This window comes from Anguilla rostrata, chromosome 10, assembly GCF_018555375.3.
Source record: "Anguilla rostrata isolate EN2019 chromosome 10, ASM1855537v3, whole genome shotgun sequence".
Classification (NCBI taxonomy): Eukaryota; Metazoa; Chordata; class Actinopteri; order Anguilliformes; family Anguillidae; genus Anguilla; species Anguilla rostrata.
This window is the reverse complement of record NC_057942.1, coordinates 14,913,537-14,932,609: the sequence shown is the minus strand read 5'-3', so window position 1 is coordinate 14,932,609 and position 19,073 is coordinate 14,913,537. Positions and strand designations below refer to the sequence as shown.

The window sequence follows — 19,073 nt, the reverse complement described above, 5'->3', positions numbered from 1 at the left end:
GGGGTGTACGGCCTGTGTTCACAGGCAAAGTGCTATTCGAGGTCCTAGAATGTAGTAGCCCATATATCAGCAGGAAACCATCTGAATTTGAGCACTGTCAGACCTCACTTTATCCGAGGTGATGCACATTTATCCAGTTAATCTGCTACTTCTGATTAACATTAAATTCTCCCATACATTTGGGCCAAGGTAAAAATGAATGGGCTATTTCTTCATGGGCGATCTTCATATGTTATCTTGGTTATCCCTTGTAGAAATAAAATCTCTTGTGTAATTTAGCAACATGCAAATTTGGAGCCTCGACAGATGAGGGCATCTGCAAAACAGATTTAAAATGCAAAGTGTAGTTAAGCCTGTGTGAGTGTTTCAAAGTCTGGATTATTGTGGTTTGTTGGATTGTTGTGCAGTATTTTGGGTTTTTGTACAGTATTTTGGGTTCCTGTGCATTATTTTGGGTTGTTGTACAGTATTTTGGGTTGTTGTGTGTTATTTTGGGTTGTTGCACAATATTTTAGGTTGTTGCACAGTATTTTGGGTTCTTCTGCAGTATTTTTGGTTGTGGGAAGAATGTCATGCAGTGCATTAGTAGGAGGAACATTACCTTGTGTCAGGAGTTCCCTAGTGTAATGCTTTTACCATCAGTAGCGCACTATGGAAGTTACTCATGACAGCGTGACTGATCTTCCTTTGAGGCTGCACTTCTTCCCACCACCATCCGCAGTATTGTAAAATCATCATCTGAGGCTTTGTGGGACTGTCTGTACCTGGTAGTCTGGCCTGGTCTGGTCTAGGTTTGTCCTAGCAGCTCCCCGTTGATGGATTGGGTCATTACATCATGAGGCCTTGCATTGTGTTCATCCCCATAATGGCAGGCAGCCTTGCCGTGACCTCTTGCCTGCACACAACCTCTGTGAATGCTGCTGGAGTCTTCTGAGGCTTTTCACAGTTTTGCAGTCCTTCATGAAGATGATGTCAAGCAGTCATAGGATTGGAGTAATAGGGACACGACTGCTTCATGGAGAATTTTTAACTAAGGCTTTGTAGCATTTATAGTGATTTATGGAACTGTTTTTTTAATTCCATAAGGCACCTTCATTTGCAAAACTAAGACTAATATGGAAGTATGTGTCATAACAACGTGCAGCATGTGTTTGTAGCTGGGTGGGGGTAGTATAGCGATTAGGAAAATTCATTTGTTATGAGAGTTTCAGGATTGAATTCTAGGAAGTGTGCAGGTTTTGGAACATTGAGGTGATATAGTCTACATTTGAACATTTAAAAATAAATATGTAAAAAGAATTACCCAAAGCAAATAAATGGGCATAATGCACAATAAAAAGTAACAAAACATTCATCCACATTTAGCATACACAACCATTATTATCATTATTAGGCATTATAACTTGAAAGATGGTTTATAGGGAATTATTTAGGCATACTAAATGTGCTATGAGGCACACCTATAAATTATAAATACATGTTTTTAATGATGGTCATTGTAATAAACCACACAACATATGACTGAAATAAAGAATAGAATTGTGTGTTTTATCCCCCCTCCCCCCCTCTTTCCCAGGCCCCTCAGAGGTGGCTGCCTCGGTGAGGTACAACCGTCGCCCCACCTGCCCCGACACCTCCGTGGGGGCCCACCTGCCCACCCCGCCCCCATCCCGCCACAGGAAGAGCCACAGCCTGGGCAACAAGTCAGTCATTGTACCTCCACCTACATTTACACCCAAAAACTACAGATCACTACACTGCCCTTTACACGCCTACACCATGAATTCTGCTTTTCTGTACACATTGTGACCACGGTATCTTAAAAAAAAAAAACATTTTCAAGACATGTTAGAGAATTTATGTCAGTGTGTGGTAGTGACTATTTGTTTTACCTAAAGAGGGCAGTAAAATGTAGCTCTAGTGCAAAGTCTGCCTCAATTTAGCCACTACTATATTAAACAGAAAAGGACTACTTCCAGTCTGTCAGCTTTGTGACCTCTGTCGGAAACACATCTACCCCACAGAATAGTAAAAGAACTATAAAGGAAATTGCCTTCTCAAAACGATGCTTTTCTATGGCCCTCAGTCTAATAATTATAAAAATTCACTTCATAAAACATCTTTTGATGCATTGGCAAGTTTGGTTATGTGGCTATCGCTGAAGCCTAAGATAGCTGTCTAGGTAAAATAATCCACATTAGCTTGCTAGACATCTAGCAATGGATTGGCCTGATAATGGCTCAGTCTAATTCAACCAGGAAAGCACAAGAAAGGATGGCTGTGAATAATGTTTTCTCACATCTGACTTGAATAAAGTCATAAATTGGTCCAGCTTTTGCACCTAAAAACTCAACAAAATGCATGTTTTTCAGTTATAGGACCATACCCCCAGGGCCTCAAGGGTTCTAATCTCATGACTTCAATAATTTTTACAGTTATTTTTAGGAGTGAGGGCAAGGTTAAGGATAGTACTTGATTTGGACAACAAAACATTTTTCATTATTGGGACCTAATGAGATGGCCTTATGTAATCTGATATTTTTAATTCCATTTTTTAAAAATAAATAAATGAGCCAAACAGATTACATTTCTTTGTTGATGATATTTAGGTTGTTTTGTATCCATTTTAACAGAGGAAGCCCGTATTTGAAATGACCCCCCCCCCCCCCCCAGGCCTATAATTAGGTTTTGTGTTAGAATGAGGGTTAGGGTTAGGAAAAGAGTAAGTGCTAGGGGTATGACAAGATTCTGGTTGGGTTTAAGATCTTGTTAAATGGTGAGGACATGGGTTAGATTTTTGACAGTTTTTCACTGGAATACGTTTTGCAAAATAAATGACTTAACACACATTACTTTGTATTTCTTTTATTGATATTTCAGTTCCTTTTCATTAATTGTAATTGAAAAATCTGACATTTAAAAGGCCTTTGGCTTGAATTAAGTTTTAGGGTTCAAATTAATGTCCGTTTAGTTTTGGGAAAGCTGTAAGTTTTAGATTTGTGGCAAGATTAGGGTTTGTATAGGAGCTTGGGAAAGGGTCACGACAAAAGTTAGTCTTATGTTTTGAATGATCCAAAGAAAATGGTCAGTTGTGAGCTATATAACCTTTTATATATTTTTTATAGTTTTTCAGTTAAATACGTTTTAAAAAATAAATTGCTTAATTCCTTATTTTAAAAAAAATTCATTATTTCTTTTTTTGATTTGCTGATATTTCAGTTGTTTTCACCAACCTTCACATAAAAATGTATATTAATGGAACTAGTGGGATGTAACACTAAAGCCTTATATATTTGGGGACTTCTTAATACTTTGTACTATATAGATTACTTTTTTTTATTGAATCATTGATATTTCATTTGTTGTTCTTTTTTTTTTTTTTTTTTTAAATCAATTTTTATTTTCAAAATCATATATTTATAGGAACCCTAGGGCTAAACTTAGGTTTTAGGATTCAAATTAAGGTTTGGATTAGGCTAAGACAAGCATGAGACAAGTTTAAGGTTTTGGTCAGGAGTTTGGGTCATGGCTAGTACATCTGCATCTTGAACACTGCATGCTTTATTCTATATTTGTTTATTTAGAAATGCTGTATTTTTTGTAAATGAGCAATTTTACATATAGTTATGTTTTTGTTGCTTTTCACTGTCTGCAGAACTGTTTTATGGCAACTCACCAACACGTGTTGTATATGCTAATTCTACATGTTTCCAGCAGAGGGAGACATATTTCGATGAACAAAGACAAAGAACAAAAAAAAATTTCAACTGAAAAAACATTTATTTTTTTCCTCAAGCTTGATAGATTTTCTTCCTCTCCCTGTCTTCCTTCATCTCCATCTTCGCCTCTCCTCTTTCTTCCTCACTCAGCATGATGTGCCAGTTCAGCGTTGTGGAGAGCAAGAGTGCCACCTTCCCCACAGAGAAACCACGCCACCTGCTGGACGACAGCTTCCTGGAGTCCCACAGCCCCGCACGGAACCACACGCTTAACTCTGCACACATCCTCACCAATGGCCTTTCCCGAGGTAGGCACCGGGCCCTGTGTCTTCACTCAGGGCTGCTAAACCCACGGTTATGCTGCATTTTTATCTTACACTCCTTCAGCTCATTCTTGTAATTCATTTTAATTACTTAGAACCTTCCTTGATCTCAATATTCTCGGAAAGCAGGTGTTCGACTCCGTAGATATTTTAAGCGTTTTGTCACAACCGGTTTCAGTGTCCCAGTTTTCAGACAGTCTGACTCAAGTGTCTTTATTCCCGTCAGACAATCCATCACATGTTCAGATGTCAAGATAAAATTGTCAAGTAACATCTGCCAAAGAACAGCATGAGCGTTAGTTAGCCTGGTGTTTTTTACATGTGCACTCTTTGGCCGGTAACATACAGCGCATTCTCTTTTCTCTCTTTAGGTAGCAGCGAGAGTTCGTTCAGCGAGGAGCTGTCATCTGGGGTAGAAAGGTGACATGATTTTTTAAAATTTCAACACATTTTCCTATAACAGCCAGGATCTTTTCATTAAGTTATTATCTGCATGAATACCGTTAATAGAGTGCCTATTAACAAGTTACAGAAATGTATCCGTTTTAGCACATTTTTATGGATTATAATTAATCACGTTAAAGGATAACACTGATCATTTTCATTTTTTCAGTATCATTAAGATATCCTATGAAAATACCAATCCTACTCTCCCTACTTTTTTACTTTTTCCTACCCCATTTGGTGTTCAACCCAGAAAGCCATTCATTTCAGTTTGGCGCTGGCGTCATTAAATACAATTTAGAAAATGGAACTTACTATAACAAAAAACATGGCCTGTATAGTTTTTGCGAAACAAACTTCAAAACAGAGCAAATAGTTCATTTCAGTGGGGACTATCAAAATGAACAATTTAGCCAGGTTCTTCATAATGGTGAATTATGCTGACCAAAGCAACTGTATGTCTCCTTGACTTGTTTTAACATTTCTGTGGAAGACAGTGGAGTTCTATTACTTCTGGTATATTGGCGTTGGCTAGATGGACAATACTTGTTCGTAGGATGAATTCATTGAGAGTTTAACAGAAACAATATTGGTTTTGGTATTTTCATGGGTTATGTTGAAGATACGGAAAAAATGTAAATTACCGGTGTTGTCCTTTCAAATGTATTTGTGCTTGTTTGTATTACATAAGCCAGTTGCATTAGCAACTTTGCTTTTGGCTGACATACTAATGAGCATAACATAGATACAGTTTATACCAGACTAAGCAGGCACTTATATATACAGTGTGCACCATAATGTCCGAGACAAAGAAAAAAAAAACATCTGTACTCCACAATTTTAGATTTGTAATCAAATCGTTCACGTGTTTAAAGTGCTCAGCTTTTATGTCATTTATGTCATTTCTATATATTTTATTTTCACCATGAGGAAATGACTTTTTATACTTTATACTTTTTATACATAGCCCCCCATTTCTGGGCACCACAATGTTTGGGACAAATTGCTTCACAGGTGTTTCTGATTAATCAGGTGGGTTCATTTGCTTCCTCAGTGCAGGTATAAGAGGGTTTTCAGTATCTAGTCTTGATTCTAGAGTCCAGTGTGTTTGAAGGAATTTGCTTGAAATTGTGGATTATAGAGCCAAATCAAGAAGAAAAGAAGTGTATTTGTCCCAAACATTATGGAGCTCAGTGTATGCAACATATACATGGAGTTTCATACCCCTTGTAATTACAAGCATTCATTATAATATTGCAGTTCTGAGCACAAATGTACCTGTTAGTTTTTTTACCTGCTGAAAGAGATATGAGTTGCTGTCTAGGGCCAAGAAAATGGGACAGGGTCTTTCAGTCTAGCTGCTATGATGCTTAGTGCTCAATTTTGAATGACAAACATATGCTAGTCCTTCACTTACACTTTTTTTTTGTTATTTCTCCATCCTAAACTAGGTCTGTAATTATTGGTTTATGTTCTTTGCTTAGAGAGCCATAACTTTTACATGGAGTGCAAACCTTAACGCTCCTGACCCTGTGCAAAGACTATCGGCTCTGTTTCAGAAGCTCCTGTGCGCCCCTTTTCTGTGGGATGAACGAGCATTAAAGCAAGGGAACGTTTTTGCTTTGTGACTGTGACTTTATATTTACACGTTTACCTTACATTGCACGCACACTCCATTACACTGTACACGACGGTCGAGAGGCCTGCGGGCCGAGGTCTGTTGGTGGCTGCTGAACTGACGTGTGAATCTGCAAACAGGGGCCGCATGTATGCCACACTGGGCCCCAACTGGAGGCTTCCGGCCGGCAATTCGCCCCGCAGCCGGAGCTATATGTACAGGTAACAGTGCGGTGTGGTGGTGGTGGGTGTGTCTCCTCGGGTCAACGGTCGAAAAAATACATGGACTTTGCATGCCTCATCGGCCTCCGTCGATTTCTGTCTCACACCCTCCCCCGCCTCGCCCGTTTTCAGCTGTAGCCCAGAGGCCTCTGCACACTCCCACATGCACACATCCTCGAACCCAAGTGTGCCTATGGGCCAGCAAGTACAACTATCCCCTTTGACCACCTGACTTACTGTCATCACTGCTTCAGACTCTTGGAGGTGCGGAAGCTGCTTTGATTGCTTCTCCTTTCTTTCTTGTGGGGGATCAAAGTAACTAACACAGTTTTAGGATTATCCATCCAAAGAGCCCAACGGGCAGTTAGAGGTATGGTGAAACGCGCTGTCAGGTTTCTGCACTGAGGTAAAAACACGAGCGCCAGTGTCGACAGAGTGGAGCCCTTAGCCGCATTGCTGCATTCACTCATTGGCCTTTTGGCTACAACCTGCATTTCTTCTGACGTACTTCACTGCGCCATGCCCTTGGACGTAAACTTTGTGAAATGCTCTTCGGCGGAGAGAACCTCACCCCTGTCCTGCTTGCAAGGTCATTGGTGTGTTCGGTTGAACATTGCAGGCAGGCTGACGTTTAGAAGCATACTTTGCCATCCCATTTCAGCCCCCCACCATCCTACACCATAACCATCTTTTCATGGGCCTGTCGGCACTGCCTGCATGCACTGTGGATTGGGTCTGTCTGTCTGTAGCAGGGTCCCTGCTGGTTGCTTGTGTTGTCACAAAAAGGAGGTAGAATGTGGAATTGCTTCCGTATTCTGCATTGTGCTACATTGTTTCTGTGTGTCCATGACTGTGCGCAGTTCCGCAATATGTGAGCATTATTTATATGAGCGATATATGAGATTAAGATCACTGTATGATTCCCAATATTGAGCGGTCTATTCCATTTTGCCCTGCAGCATGGCATTTCATTCATAATAATAATAAGTGCTCATTCCGAGTAGTATGATATTGCACATTGATAACATAAACTTGCAAATACATTACTTGATAACAGATGCCCTAAACATAAAACAAATTAGAAAATATGAAAGTATAACATCCATTTATACCTGTTTACTGAAACTTTAAGCATCTGGCTTCTTGCTCAAGGATTCCGTTGGTAGCACAGGTGTCAACCCTGATTTTCAGGCTCTGCTTCGTAAGGACTGCACACAGTCTGCCAGCTGTTTAATGGTACGGTATTTCATAACCATGTGGCTTCATGATGTTCAGGGAAGATTAAAAGCACTGTTATTTCTGTGTGTGTTCCCCCCCTCCCCCAACCCCCAGCCCGTCAGGTGCAAACTCCAGCTACGAGTGCAGTGCTTTGGCAAGCATCACCATGGAGGGCCCCCTGCGGAGGAAGACCTTGATGAAGGAGGGCAGGAAACCGACGGTGAGGGGACGTCAGTGGCAGACACGCTTCATACGTTGACGTTATCAGTCCAAAAAAGTATTGTGTCCTCAGAACCATTGTGAACTGCTTATCATTTCATATTTCAAAAGATAACAACTAGCCTGTATATCGACAATATAATTTCACCATTTCATCTAAACGGTTGGCTTCTCACTCCTTAAATAAACAGACAGCTTGGCCTTTGTTTAGAAACGCTGCAGGCACTGTCATCGTAAATTTACATCAGTGTGTTTGCATTCAAATGAAAGTCTTCCTTTCAAACAAACGTATTACTGTGAGAAAACTACACCCCTGGACACCTAGAATAGTCAGCAGCCCTTCAAAATGGGAGGCGCTGTGTCTGTAAACACAGGGTTTTCCTTCTTTAAAAATGAATGAAATCTTATCTTTATAATGAAGCACTTATCTTTCCAAAGGGGAGTTTGACAAAGAAGTTTGCTCACCTCTTTAAATTAAATTTATTTACATCTATGTTCATTGTATTATGTATAGTTCTCTGTTCTCTTTCCGTGATCTATGTCTGTATCCCATCATTTTTTCCTATGAAGTAAACTGTAAATAAATGTCATATATGTATCATAGTTATTTTTATTCCCTGTGGAAAATAATCCATTTGAAGGCTCTTGTGACACAAAATTCACTGCTATTATTTAATGATTATTTATTGGTTAAATAGCTGTCATTCATTTTGTTCATCGTGTTTTTTCCTTTCTAAGCTGTCGTCCTGGACACGTTACTGGATTGCCCTCTCTGGTTCCACCCTCGTCTATTTTGGAGCCAAAGCCCTCAGAGCCTCTGAGAGGAAACATGTGAGTTGTCATGGCAACAACTGTACCAGTCAGAACTACTCAAAACAGAACGAATGCTTAGACATTGACTAAGTGTTAAGTTTACTTAGGTATAAAAAAAAACATTACAGACAAAGCTTTTTTCAGTTTGACCGAGACATGTTTGAAGAGAGGAATGCTCACTGAAAATTCTCTCTGACTGAACGGCCAAAACAGAAAGAGATACTTTCACAGAGAATGGGGGGAAGACTTCTGACTTCTTTCCCATCTTGCTTATCTTCATGTTGTGCTGTGCTCACTCTCCCAGTACAAATCCACGCCCTGTAAAAAGATCACCATCACGGGATGGATGGTGGTGCTTCCCGACGACCCGGAGCACCCCAATATCTTCCAGCTGAATGACCCTGACAAAGGTGAGCCGGGCCAGGGGGCTGGCTGCCAGTGTACCACTGGGAAGAAGCAGGTGGAACGTTTTTTATTTTTGTTTTTTTGTTCATATTTTTTTTTGCCAACACCGCTAAATCATCAAGGGATGGGAGTGTGATATACCTTTGGTTTGGCATCAGGAAATAATTGCTTTGTGTGAAATCACATGTTGACACATGGTAAACATTGTAAACAATGACTGCCCTGTGTTCGGCAGCCAAAACTGCTGCTGCCAGTTGTCATTAATTTAATTATTGAGAATGTCGTGTACAAATGGACTGCATTTATATAGCGCTTTTATCCAAAGCGCTTTACAATTGATGCCTCTCATTTTGCCAGAGCAGTTAGGGATTAGATGTCTTGCTCAAGGACACTTCGACACGCCCAGGGCGGGGTTTGAACCGGCAACCCTCCAACTGCCAGACAATCGGTCTTACCTCCTGAGCTATGTCGCCCCAACAACTTTGTTTAACTTTTTAGTCATATAGTTCAAGTAGTTCAATGTACTTGAAGAACTACTTGACATTCGGGACAGTGAAGATAAAGTAAAATATGTTTAGGTTCTGAATCCAGCGGTTTAAATGGCTTGTTTAACATCGTATCAACAGTTAAAACTATCCAACATAAGATATATTTATTTGATTTAATTTGGTAATTATTATTAAAGATGTTAATTATTATTATTAATTATAATTATAAATATAATTATAATTAAATAGCTGACGTTGGCAGAGAAACCTTAACCTTTATCTAAATGTATAACCAGATTAAAGTTAAGAAATTAAGTTAATTAACAACAGTATACAACATCTAATCTTAAACGAAGGTCAACTACCTTAAACAACAAATGTTTAAGACATGGACAGGTTACAGTCACCAAAGAAGTGAACGAAGGAAGATACCAAACCACAGCCTGTTTCTCTAAAAATAGTAAAAAAAACCTTGATCAAATTTAAAAAACCAAGACAGCTGAATATTCTTAAAAGCCAGGGATGAAAATGCAGCTCACACCAAACACCCAGAAACCCCTGGGTCAGATTCAGATTCCCCAGGTGTCAACAGCACATATCAACCCCTGAAAAGCCATTGCAACAGATGTTATCTGACTGCCTTTAAGCACTCAAAAAATTGTAACTAAAGTAAAGGTCTGTATTATGTTTTGTAAGCAGGGAGGGGGAACGGTTGGGGGGGGAGGGGAAGGTTGGACTGGGGCCAGACAAGGGATGCCTAATCTGAAAGCTAGCAAATATTGAAGTTCAGATCTGAGTACTATATTATTAAAGGATTTGTGGTTTTAGCCTCTTTATCAAAAGTTAAATATATTTTATGTTTGGAGGTAATCCAGCTCAGTTACTGAATACCTTTAAAACAAATGGAACTTTACTTCTGCTTATAGCAAGAGGTGATATTTGTAGATAAACTATTGTTAAATCCAGCCAGTAGTCTCCAGTCAGGAGCATTTGATAGGCATTCTCTGGTCATGCTAATCTCTGGCCTTCAATAGTTTTGGTGTCCTGAGTTCCCTCCAGAAGGCACTAAAGTAATAAAAGTTTCTATGGAGAGGAAACTCCAGGACACCCCAGGTTTACATTTGCAAGACTTTTGGCGTGACTAAATGCCCAAAGACATCCGTTCCCTTGCCTGTGGGACGGAAGAAGACAGAGAGAGACAACAGGGCAGGTTTACCTCACATTATATTGTCTCCTTCTCAAAGGCAGTAATCTAAAAACTAGATATCTAACAAAGCAATGTGTCTGATGTTTAAAACCTTTTCACTTCACTTATATCTGGGTTGATATTTATTATGTGCTCTACAGGTAATGTTTACAAGTTTCAGACTGGATCCAGATTTTCTGCAATAATATGGCACAAGCACCTAGAGGACGCCTGTCGGAGCAGTAGGCCCCAGGTACGTGTTGTTACAATGATGCGTGCAGAAACAGTGTAGATGAACCTGTGAATAAAATAGGTATTACAAGTTTCATAAGTCGAAACCTTGTGTAAACCTGCAGCCTTTCGTTCTGGTTTTCATTTGAGGTTAGGTCACACGGATGTGTTTCACAAAGCAGGCTGGCTGAGTCTGACAATGTATTCATGAAAATCAGGCTTATTTTTGTTCATAAAACAAGCTGAAACACTGTAGCCACTTTACAGTTAGTCATATTGACACACACATTGATATATCAGCCAGTGTTATGCTGCATCCAAGCAGTGTGACTTGATCTACGCCTGACTTTCATAATAACGGCCTGTATATCTGACCAATGAATTCCCAATTGGATAAGGAGTTGCTGTTAAACATGTGACGTAAGATGCTGATCTGTCTGTCAAAGCCATTTTGCTAATGCAGTTGACGGAATTGGCTTGCCATTCTCTTGCCTTTTGTAGTGAGTGGTGCATGCGAAGTTTGCCATCTTAAAAGGAAAACAGCATGAATTCCGTTATCTTTTTTCAGCCTTTGTTCAGAAGTTTATCTGCCTTGCCCTGGAATCACAAGCCACTGAGAACCCTTTCACATTCAGTGTCTGTGATATTCTCTTTTTCTCCCTCACGCTCTAGATACCAGCCAACCTTATGTCGTTTGAGTAGACTCCGCCTGACAATTGCCTTGCAGAGTAAAGTGCCAACCCCATCCGGATGAGAGAGCCAGAATCAAACATGTGGAAAGACAGGGGGTTCGAGCAGAGAACATTGAAAGCACTTTTTGCGCCGCGCCATTGCTGTAGGTAGAGTGGTTGCTTGCCCTCTCCCACCCCCTGACCCACAACCCCCCCCCCCCCCCCCAACGGTGTGCCCAAGCCAAGATTCGTTTGGAAACTAGAAGAGCTAACAGACTCATCTGGAGGGGGGGAGGCAACAAATGTAGCGGTTAGCTTCTTGTTTTTTTTTTTTAATCACAGGAAAACAAACTTGCGAAGGTTGCCGTTTGAAGGAAACGGGTGAAGAGATGTAGCAACCTCCGCATGGAGACTCCTGCCGGGCTGACATCAGTCATTTATTTTGTGTGTTTTGTTTTTTTTTTTGTTTTTTTTTTTTTGTCACACCGCTTCATGTAAGTGGGGGAAAAATAGATGTTGGCCCATGTTGGGTTTTTAAATGAAAGGAAACGAAAAAAGAAGAAATGCACAGAGGGGAAAAAAAACAGACTACTGACAGTGTTAAAATGGATTATTAGGGATTGTAGAGGGAAGCAGCAACTCTTCATGTCCCAGGACTCCCGCCCTACCCAGAAGGGTGGCGTACTGCGGGAGGGTCACTGTCTGGCCCTACCACTCGACTCGCCTGCTCGGAATGCAGAAATCCAATGCATTTTGGCACCCTAAGAATTAACCTTGACCCCAGATGAGTTAAATATGTGTATGTAATACAATACATATTGATAATGCAAAAAAAAAAAAAGCATTGATTGCTTAGATTGTTTGCTTTGCTGGAGAGGTAACAGAAACGTCTTGAGAAGACATCATTTTATCATGTTAACATCCGCCCACATGACTGTACTAATATAATGCTATACACGCAACTCATCTTATTTGCTGAGGGCTGGTGAATTGGCGAAGGGTGTGGTTGATATTTTTCCAGCCGCAGTGCACACTGTGAATCAACCTTATGGACCTTTCAGTGTACATTAATACAGTATTATTAGACAATAAAAACGTTTGAGCCATATTGTCAACAAACCTTTCAATTAAATCTTTAATTGCAAATAGTGCACCCTGGGAGTGTGTTATTGCAAACAATATTTTGCGAATGAATTCTCCACCAAGAGGAACATGCTGCTCACTGAACTGCAGAATAAGTCCTTAACTGTGCCTCAGGAGACATGGTTAATATCGTTACAAAGTTATGTTGTCGTCATTTTTTAGGTTTGTTCTACTGAGCCAGACGATTTTTTTAAATTGGGCTGTTTCAACAATGATATATATGTGCTGTAGTAATTGTATTCATTTAAAGAACTGTAAATAAACCTGTTTCCTGTTTTTTTGTTTTCCCCCTTCAAGTTTACTGCACTGTAGTAGGAAGCACATCTGCACTTGTATGTGACAGAAAATAATCCAGACTCCCCCCACCCCACCCCACTCCACTTCCTCTTTGCCAATTTTGTTGTGCATTTCATTCTAATGGTAGAAACCTAGTTCTATATATTGAAAACCGATATAAACACACATACATGCGGTCTGTATTTGGACAGTCACAGAATGTTTGTTTTTTTAGCTCTGTACTCCACATTGAATTTGAAATGGAATTGTGAATATGATATGATATGAGGTCAGACTGTCAGGTTTAATTTGAGTGTATTTAGATTCATATCTGTTGATCGGTGTAGGAAATACAGGCATTTTTATATATCCCCCCCCCCCACCATTTTGGGGGACCAAAAGTAATTGGAAAAATTAACATTATCTTAAATAAAGTAATCATATTAAGTACTTGGTTGCAAATCCATTGCATTTGATGAGTGCCAAAAGGCTGCAACCAATAGACACCACCAAATGCTGGGCATCTTCCCTTGTGATGCTCTTTCAGGCCTGTACTTTTCGCCTTCAGCTTTGTCTTCAGCCAGTGAAATGCATTTTCAGCTGGATTCAGGCCACTTTTAGGTCCGGAAACACTTGAATGCTTTAGTTTTTACATTGCCATGACATCATTCAAATGAAAATGCAAAAGCCCGCTTTATCTGACGATTTGAAAATTTAAATGCAAAGTCCATTTCTTGCCCTCTACAACACAACCCTATCATAATTTAAATGAAAATGGCAAAACCACATTAGAAATGTAAGTTTCTTATTGTAACTGCATTATCCATGAAAAAGATTAAATGATAATTCAGTTGGCCATTAGTCATTTCATTTTTCATGATTTAGTGGCACGAGTGTGACATAAATCAATTCCACTGCCATTGCTTCTGTTTGCATTATAAATGTTGTGTGGTCATGCAAAAACCCTGCCAAAATTCAAATTGGAAACGTAATCCATCCTTTGCATTTTAATTTTTAAAGTCAAAAGACCTGCTAGTCAAAGGACAGGGGCTTTACCGGCACGGTTCAAATCAAACCAAGTAGTCTCCCTTACACACACAATGGTGTCTAGATTTGAAAAATTCTAGTGCCTGGATTATTACTACAGGCAAGATCACCAAGGTTGCTGAGCTTGTGAGGTGTGGAGCAGCACTGACCAAGCAAGGAATGTCTAAATGATACTGTAGCAGTGGATGGACATAAACTTACACATGGGACTAAAACCAAGGTGGATTATAAATACTGCTTCCCATCAAAGATGCCACTCAACATTAATAATAAAACTGTCTTACAGTTAATGAGTAGGAACTTTTACATAAACGTAAATTACACTGCTTTACTTCAAAATGATGTTCAAACTGCTTGCGTTAAGGTTATATTTAAGTTAAGTTAAATTAAATATTCTTTACTAAAGTATGACTGTCCAGGTTATTTTCTTTTAGCCTAAATGTACTTCAAGTGACCACTGTCAGTTGCAGTTAGCTAATTTAGCGTAATTTAGCAATCTTTGCAGCCGGGATGTACAGTGGCAGCCATTACACCGGACTGGACTGTAACACCCATTTCTTTCAAGCCCCCGCCTACACAGTTTGATTGACAGGTCTTTTGACATTTTCAGTTTGAATTTTGGCAGGGTTTTCGCATGACCACATGAAAATGATAATGAAAATGGAAGCAATGCCATTGGACTTGATTTATGTCACACTTGTGCCACAAAAACATGAAAATGAAATGATAAATGGCTAATTGAATCATTTCATTTTTGTCATGGATAACGCGGTTACAAGAAACTGCAAATTCAAATGTGGTTTTTCATTTTCATAAATCATGACAGAGTTGTGTCATTGAGGGCAAGAAAAATTTGCATTAAAATTTTCAAATTGTCAGATGAAGTGGGCGTTTGCATTTTCATGTGATTTGTGTCATGGCTTTTGCACACAACAAATAAAAATCAAATGTAATTGCTGATTTGCATTTCCATTTGAATTTTGCAGCGGAAATGCTTCCACAGCCAGCAGCCACATCATCAATAAAGACAAGTGAGCCAGTTCTAATGGCAAATATACATGCCCAAGCCATAACGCTACCTCCACCATATTTCACAGATGAGGGGGGATGCTTTGGATCATGAGCAGCTCCTGTCTTTTGCCACACTTTCCTCTTTCCATCAGTTTGGTACAGGTTAATACTCCTCTCATCTGCCCATAAGACTTTGTTCCAGAACACGGTTTTTAATATACTTTTTTTAAGCAAACCCTAATCATTGGCCATTCTGTTTTACCAGTAGTTTGAGTCTTGCGATGAATACTGAGGTTATGCTTTTGTAGTCTTCTCTTTATGGTAATATTTGAAAAATTGGTGTCCAAGTATTCTTCGGTCATCCCCTACAGTGGTCTTCTGTGGACTACCAGGTCGCTTGCTATTTGCTGAGCTCACCGATGCATTCTGGCTTTGTAAAAATGTATCAAACAGTTGATTTTGATACAACAATGATTTGACTAAGATAAGAGCAACAGACTCCAAATGTAAATGCCACACCAAGAATCAACTCTAGCTTTTTTGTGCATGGACTAATGATGCAATGACACACAGCTGGCCAAGAAACAGCAGCCAATTTTCCAATGAGATTTGGACTAAAGTGGACTATGTATATAAAGGGCTATAATATAGGGACCTTTCTGTAGGTTTGCATGTTCTGCTTGTGTCTGTGTGGGTTTCCAAAAACAGACTCCAGAGGGAATCAAGGCAAGATACTGAAGGCTGTCTTATACCTGCACTAAGGAAGCAACTGAAAACACCTGTGAAGCCATATGTTCCAATCATTATGGCACCCTGAAATGGGAGGGCTATGTATAAAAAGTGCTGTTATTTCTACACGATGTGTATTAAAATACCTTTTTAATGAAAGCTGAGAATCTGCACTTTATTTGCACGTGCATTGTTTGATTGCAAATCTAAAATTGTGGAGTACAGAGCCAAATCAAGAACAAATATGTCTTAGTCCAAAACTTTATGGAGCTCACTGTATGCGCGTCTGTGTGTATGTGCGTGTGGAGATGTGCCTAAAGAAATTTGAACTGCTGAAATTTCATACGGTGCGTGAAAAAAAAACTTGAATTACATTAATACAGATGTTGACAGAGCCGTTGTGTGGTTTTACTTTTATGTACAGCTTTTTGTTTTGTGTGGACTTAAATCTGTACACTGGAACTATACAGTGTTAGCTTTTTGTTGTAGATCATAAACTTAGATGTAACATGTGTTTTTTTAAGCATGTCAGAAGAGGGAGTTGAGAGATGACTGCGGGACCATCAGCAGGAAAGTAAGGGGTCACTGGAAAAGTATTACCAAATAATGTCTTAAGTCTTTAGCATTTTCAGCACATGATGTGAATTAGAACTGCCATTTCAGATTAAAGTTAGAATTAGAAGTAAACTCTAAAAAGATATATTTCCACATTGAAACGTATTTGATTTCAATTGCGTTACAATGTTGGTTATGTGTGTATATGTATTTAATGTGTGTGTGCACATGTGTATGTATGTAGAAACACACACAGATAAATACATTTAATATTATAACCAATAAAAAAATCCCTCTGTTAACTATTGATCAGATAGGACCTGCTGTACAAGTTGCACCAAGTTTTCACAATGAACAGTGGTGTGGCTATTGCACCTCTTCTAGAGGCCTGGATGTCTAAATCCACATGATTTGAGAAACTGCTCTTTCTTACTGCATATATCTCTTCCAGGTCACCCTCTTCACTATGTGCTAACAAAATCCCTCTCCAAAAGAAAGGACACTGATAGATCCCACTGACGAAAGAGTATGTCCATCTCTTAGGGCAAGTCAGCAGAATTAGCTCCAGTTTTCTCTGACGTTCTTGACGTGTCTGTCATATAAAGAAAAAACATTTTAAATGCCCTGCAACCCCCTATTATCATTAGTTAAAATATGTGTTCATTTAAATTATACTCCGAGTGAAACACATTGGTTTGTCAAACTTGGTTATGGGATATGAACCTTGCTGTATTTATTTAAAATGTGACATATTTCATATTTGGAAATATCTCAGCAGTTTAAAACAATATAATTTTCTTTTGTATGCTATTGCAAGTTTTGTAACCAAGAGAAGAATTTTAGAGTGCCAAAATGCATGGTTGATCCATTTTGCTACGAGGCTGGTCTGTGTTATTTCCTGAAACCGTGTCCAATATCTTTTTATACACTTGATGTTGTTTATTTTATTTTATTTTATTTTACTTTTTTGGAAAAGGTTGTGTGGAATGTTGCTTAGTTTAGTTGCTCAGGCTGTAATTGCTCCATGAAACTGATGCATGTTGTTTATGTGTGAATATAGTTTTCCTGGTGTCTATATTTACCATAAAAATGAAAACCACTTCCACTGCCCTGTGAATACTTTGCTAAATTATTTGTTACCCCTTTTGCCTTGTAATAAGTTGCTGTATTTTATCAGCTTGTAACAACACTGTTTCACAAATTAAACATGTTTATGTAAAAGAATGCTGTGATTTTTCTGGATAATTGCAAAACAGAAAACTTTTTTTTTTCAATTTCTACCTACAATAGCACAAAAAGATGAGTTTTACTTAAAAATAATCTTAGACACGACTTTCCTCGAAATAGCCTCCTTTGGCTTTAATTACAATTAAATTAATTATTGGAAGTCTATCCAGTCATTTTGCAAAGTGGGAGGTGGAGGGGTGGGAAGGAGGTGGAGGGGTAATTAAATTGAGTGAAATCTAATCTACCTTAAGTTTTTTTAAACCTCAGGTAGCATAATACCTTTAGCCTGTAGTGCAAGTGAAGTCGGCACTAAAGTTGCAGGAAATACGGCAGAGAAGAAGGAGTTAGGCTTAGATGTGCTGGCCCAAGTAAACATTGCAGCTAGAAGGTTATTCCCTGTGAGAAATTGCAAAGAAACATTTTTTTACAAGATTACCAGGTGTTCAGTACTCAGTCAGAAGATTCATTTTCAGGAAAAGTGCATTTTTTGGTGGTGGGGTGCTGACTAAATCTCTTGATACCTATAGGTCAGCACCCAGCCAGATACAAACGTTAACCCGGTGTGGTGAGCTTGCAGAGATAGCGCAAGCAGGATCATTAATGTGCTGTTTTGTTATCTGTGTGTCTTTATTTGATAGCTTGGTGTTTTTCTTTGATCTTTGAATTTATAAGTGGGAAGGTGCAATGGTTCTGGGAGACCATGTCAATATGACCTTCTTACACGCCATTCACGTATGGCCACCTCCCTACACATGCACTTTTGAATCTGTATATTACCATCATTGCACATGCTGTAAAATAAACTGCATTCACTTTACCCTGGCATTACCCTTTTTGACGGTTTCCACTGCACACTGTATCTATGCAGGCTACACAAGCCAGAGGCACATTCGCGTCTATTGCAATAGATAACAATCCATGTAGAGCCTACTGATGGATCCCTTGCAGTTCTCTTTCTACGCACAACAGTTACAGAGAAAAGGTTAAAACAGTATTTTGGAGTCCGTTAACTGAGATAACATTAAAATAATCTAGTTCCTGTTGCACCTGGTAAAACTACATGCATTCCTTCACCACTCAGATACATCTGTTTGGTGTAATTGAGGGGTTTCTTGCACATGCTTTGTTTTGTACGAATATAAGAGGATTACTTGACATTGAGAGATTTCCGTACGGTGACGTGCCTTGTGGCATAGGTACAGTCATGTCACATGTCAAGAAATGTGACCCATATAGCACTGTCTGCCTTTTGAAACTAGTCAGGCATGCTTTGATTTATTGCTGTAAAATGATGGTTCAACATTTGAATGCTATTCAAACTGTAAAAAAACTAAATGACATACGAATGTGAAAATTATCATTCGAATATGAAAGAAAAAAATGCAATGTGCCTTTATTACAGCTGTCTTTCTTTCAACGTGGGTTGCGTTTAACCAAAAATAAATCTCACATCATAGCATCTCTGTTGAAATTGGAAGTCGTTGGATTATGCATGGTCATGCTGTTACTTGACGGACATGGCACTTTCA

At 39.2% G+C, this 19,073-nt stretch overlaps 1 protein-coding gene across 6 annotated transcripts in view; it reads left to right on the top strand.

Annotated features, from left to right (window-relative positions):
- The window catches only part of ralgps1 (Ral GEF with PH domain and SH3 binding motif 1), a 172,266-nt gene extending 154,725 nt beyond the window's left edge, over positions 1 to 17,541 (top strand). For 4 of the 6 annotated variants that reach the window (XM_064354379.1, XM_064354376.1, XM_064354378.1 and 1 more), the window contains 9 exons: positions 1,577 to 1,703; positions 3,870 to 4,027; positions 4,414 to 4,462; positions 6,245 to 6,325; positions 7,658 to 7,763; positions 8,501 to 8,593; positions 8,880 to 8,985; positions 10,816 to 10,907; positions 11,558 to 17,541. In XM_064354379.1, the coding sequence (XP_064210449.1) occupies positions 1,577 to 1,703; positions 3,870 to 4,027; positions 4,414 to 4,462; positions 6,245 to 6,325; positions 7,658 to 7,763; positions 8,501 to 8,593; positions 8,880 to 8,985; positions 10,816 to 10,907; positions 11,558 to 11,587 (842 nt within the window). In that variant the 3' untranslated portion in view covers positions 11,588 to 17,541. The other 2 variants (XM_064354380.1, XM_064354381.1) reach the window with 2 other exon arrangements.
- The last annotated feature ends 1,532 nt before the right edge of the window (positions 17,542 to 19,073 follow it).